Below are 2569 nucleotides of genomic sequence, written 5' to 3' on the forward strand. Positions count from 1 at the left end.
ATTGCTACGACAAAATTTTATATAAAGTTACCCAAGGTTTCACACCCACAAAGCCAAACCTTGTAGGTGCAAAACCTTGGATAGCTGTGTATAAAATTTTGTTATATATATGCAAAATGATATCTATATCTATCTATCTAGTTATCTATCTATATCTATATGCGTGTATATATATATATGTGTGTGTGTGTGTGTGTGTGTGTGTGTGTGCGCGCGTGTGTATTCAGATTATAAATATCATCTTATGCGTATAAAAATATATAAAGTTATTGGATATAAGAAATTGTTGCTCTTAATATTTATGGTTGTTCATGAGTACAGATGAATCCTTCTTTGCCCCCCACCCCCCACCACCAAAAGGCAATATCAATCACTACAGCAGATATTTCCTTTGGCAAGTTTTGTATAAATCTAGTAAACATGATATCTTGTATGAAAATATTTACATAATTTATCTTTTTTTCAGGTTCTCTGTCGATGGTTGCTTAGTGTGAAAAAGAACTACAGAAATGTGACCTACCACAACTGGAGGCATGCTTTTAATGTAACCCAAACTATGTTTTGCATGATAAAAGTAAGTCTTGAATTTTCGTGTATTTTCTCACCTAAATTAACATTCATCATCATCATCATCATAATCATTTAATGTTTGTTTTTCATGCTGGCATGGGTTGGACAGTTTGGCAGGAGCTGGCAAGCTTGAGAGCTCATCAGGCTCCAGTTGTCTGCTTTGGCTTGGTTTCTACAGCTGGATGTCCTTCCTAATGCCAACGGCTTTACACTGTGTATTGAGTGCTTTTTATTTAGTACCAGCATGGAAGGTTTTTTATGAGACGCCAACAGAGGTGCTTAAACTGAGAGATACTCTCATTCAAGAGAACTGTAATAGCAGCAGTAGTAGTAGTGGGGCTGGGGGCATGTGCTGTTACTGCACATCTCTGAATCCACCATTTGTTGGTGGTTCCCTACTCCTGGTGGACGATGCCTTTGCACCACTCAGGCGCCAACTCTCCAACTCCTGGTTCGGTTTGGGTAGTCATTGCTGGTGAAGGTTTTACGAGGTTGAGGAACAAATCCTACCTTTACATCTTTTAGTTGCTTTTCATGACACTCAGAGGAAACGTTGGATCTGTTCTTTGACATTCTGATACGCACAAAGCACAAAAGAACTCTGAGATGTACTAATTACTCAGAGAAGCTCATGGAAGTGACAATGATGATAAGGATGATGATGATGATGATGATGATGTTGATGGTGATGTTTTTCACAATGGTGGTGGTGATAGTGGTAACCACTTGAAGGATCAAATGATTTTAATGATGATAATGATAATGTTACTGTTGTTGTTCTTTAAAACCCTCAGCCAGTCTTGGATTCCTGTTTTGGGAGTTTGACAGACGACAGGATCCTCATCAGCTATTGGTCATGTTATAATGTGCAAAGATTTTGAAATATATTCCCTGCCAAGAGATCATCACCATCATTGCCATCATCATCATCATCATCATCATCATCATCACTATCTCCATCAGCATCATCGTTACCATCATCTTTATTTATCACTATCATCATCACCACTATCAGTATTATCACCAACACCATTGTTGCCCAAATCATCTTCTCCATCATTGTCACCCCCACAATTGTCATTCAGTATCATCCTCACCATCATTGTGCTCATCATTGTCACCATCATCACTACCACCATCACAATCATCTTCTCCATCATCACCACTCTAGTCACCATCCTCATCTTTGTCATTATTAACACCACCACCACTATCACCAGCATCATCTTTACCATCATCACCAGCACCACTAACATCATTGCCACCATCACCAGCACCATTGTCACCATCACCTGCACCATCATATTCACCATCATCATCATCAGCAGCAGCAGCAGCATCTTTATAATCAGCATTATCATCATCCTCATCATCATTGTGAAAAGCTCTCCAGCCTTGACCATTTTGTCTGTTACTTTCTTTTACAATCATCATTCCCGGATACTTATTTTTTTTCCCTAAAGATTGGTACTTATTCACTTAGTCTCCTTTACCAAACTTCTAAGTTACAGGGACATAAACACACTGACACCAGTTGTCAAGTGGTGGTGGGGTCTGAACATAAGAACAAAGACACATACACACAGGTGTGTATGTATGTATGCATATAAATATAAATAAGAAATGGAAACCAATACAATAAATTAAACAATTATAAATTCAATTCAATTATTTTATACAAACAAATGGCACATTTCATAAATTACAGGTGTTTCCACTTCATTAATAAAACCAAGTCTTTTAAGAATAATAACATCATGTTGAAATATATAATGAGGCTTCAGTAAACCCTTCAGATATTTAATATCCCTTAGGTGGTTTTTTTTAACTCCCAGTTAAATTGTTGTATGTATATGTATATATCGGGGCACTCCATCGGTTATGACAATGAGGGTTCCAGTTGATCCGATCAACGGAACAGCCTGCTCATGAAATTAACATGAAATTAACGTAGTTCTTGGTGGAGATTCAGCGTTACACAGAGTGTGACAAGGCTGAC

The 2569-nt window shown here is 37.8% G+C and overlaps 1 protein-coding gene across 4 annotated transcripts in view; it reads left to right on the forward strand.

The window, feature by feature from the left end:
- LOC106879863 (dual 3',5'-cyclic-AMP and -GMP phosphodiesterase 11) overlaps positions 1–2569 on the forward strand; it is a 237486-nt gene that overhangs the window by 196609 nt on the left and 38308 nt on the right. For all 4 annotated transcript variants that reach the window (XM_052966180.1, XM_014929579.2, XM_014929581.2 and 1 more), the window contains one exon: positions 467–574. In XM_052966180.1, coding sequence (XP_052822140.1) covers positions 467–574 — 108 coding nt within the window. The remainder of the gene's footprint in view (positions 1–466; positions 575–2569) is intronic.

This window comes from Octopus bimaculoides, chromosome 3 (genome assembly GCF_001194135.2).
Source record: "Octopus bimaculoides isolate UCB-OBI-ISO-001 chromosome 3, ASM119413v2, whole genome shotgun sequence".
NCBI lineage: Eukaryota > Metazoa > Mollusca > Cephalopoda > Octopoda > Octopodidae > Octopus > Octopus bimaculoides.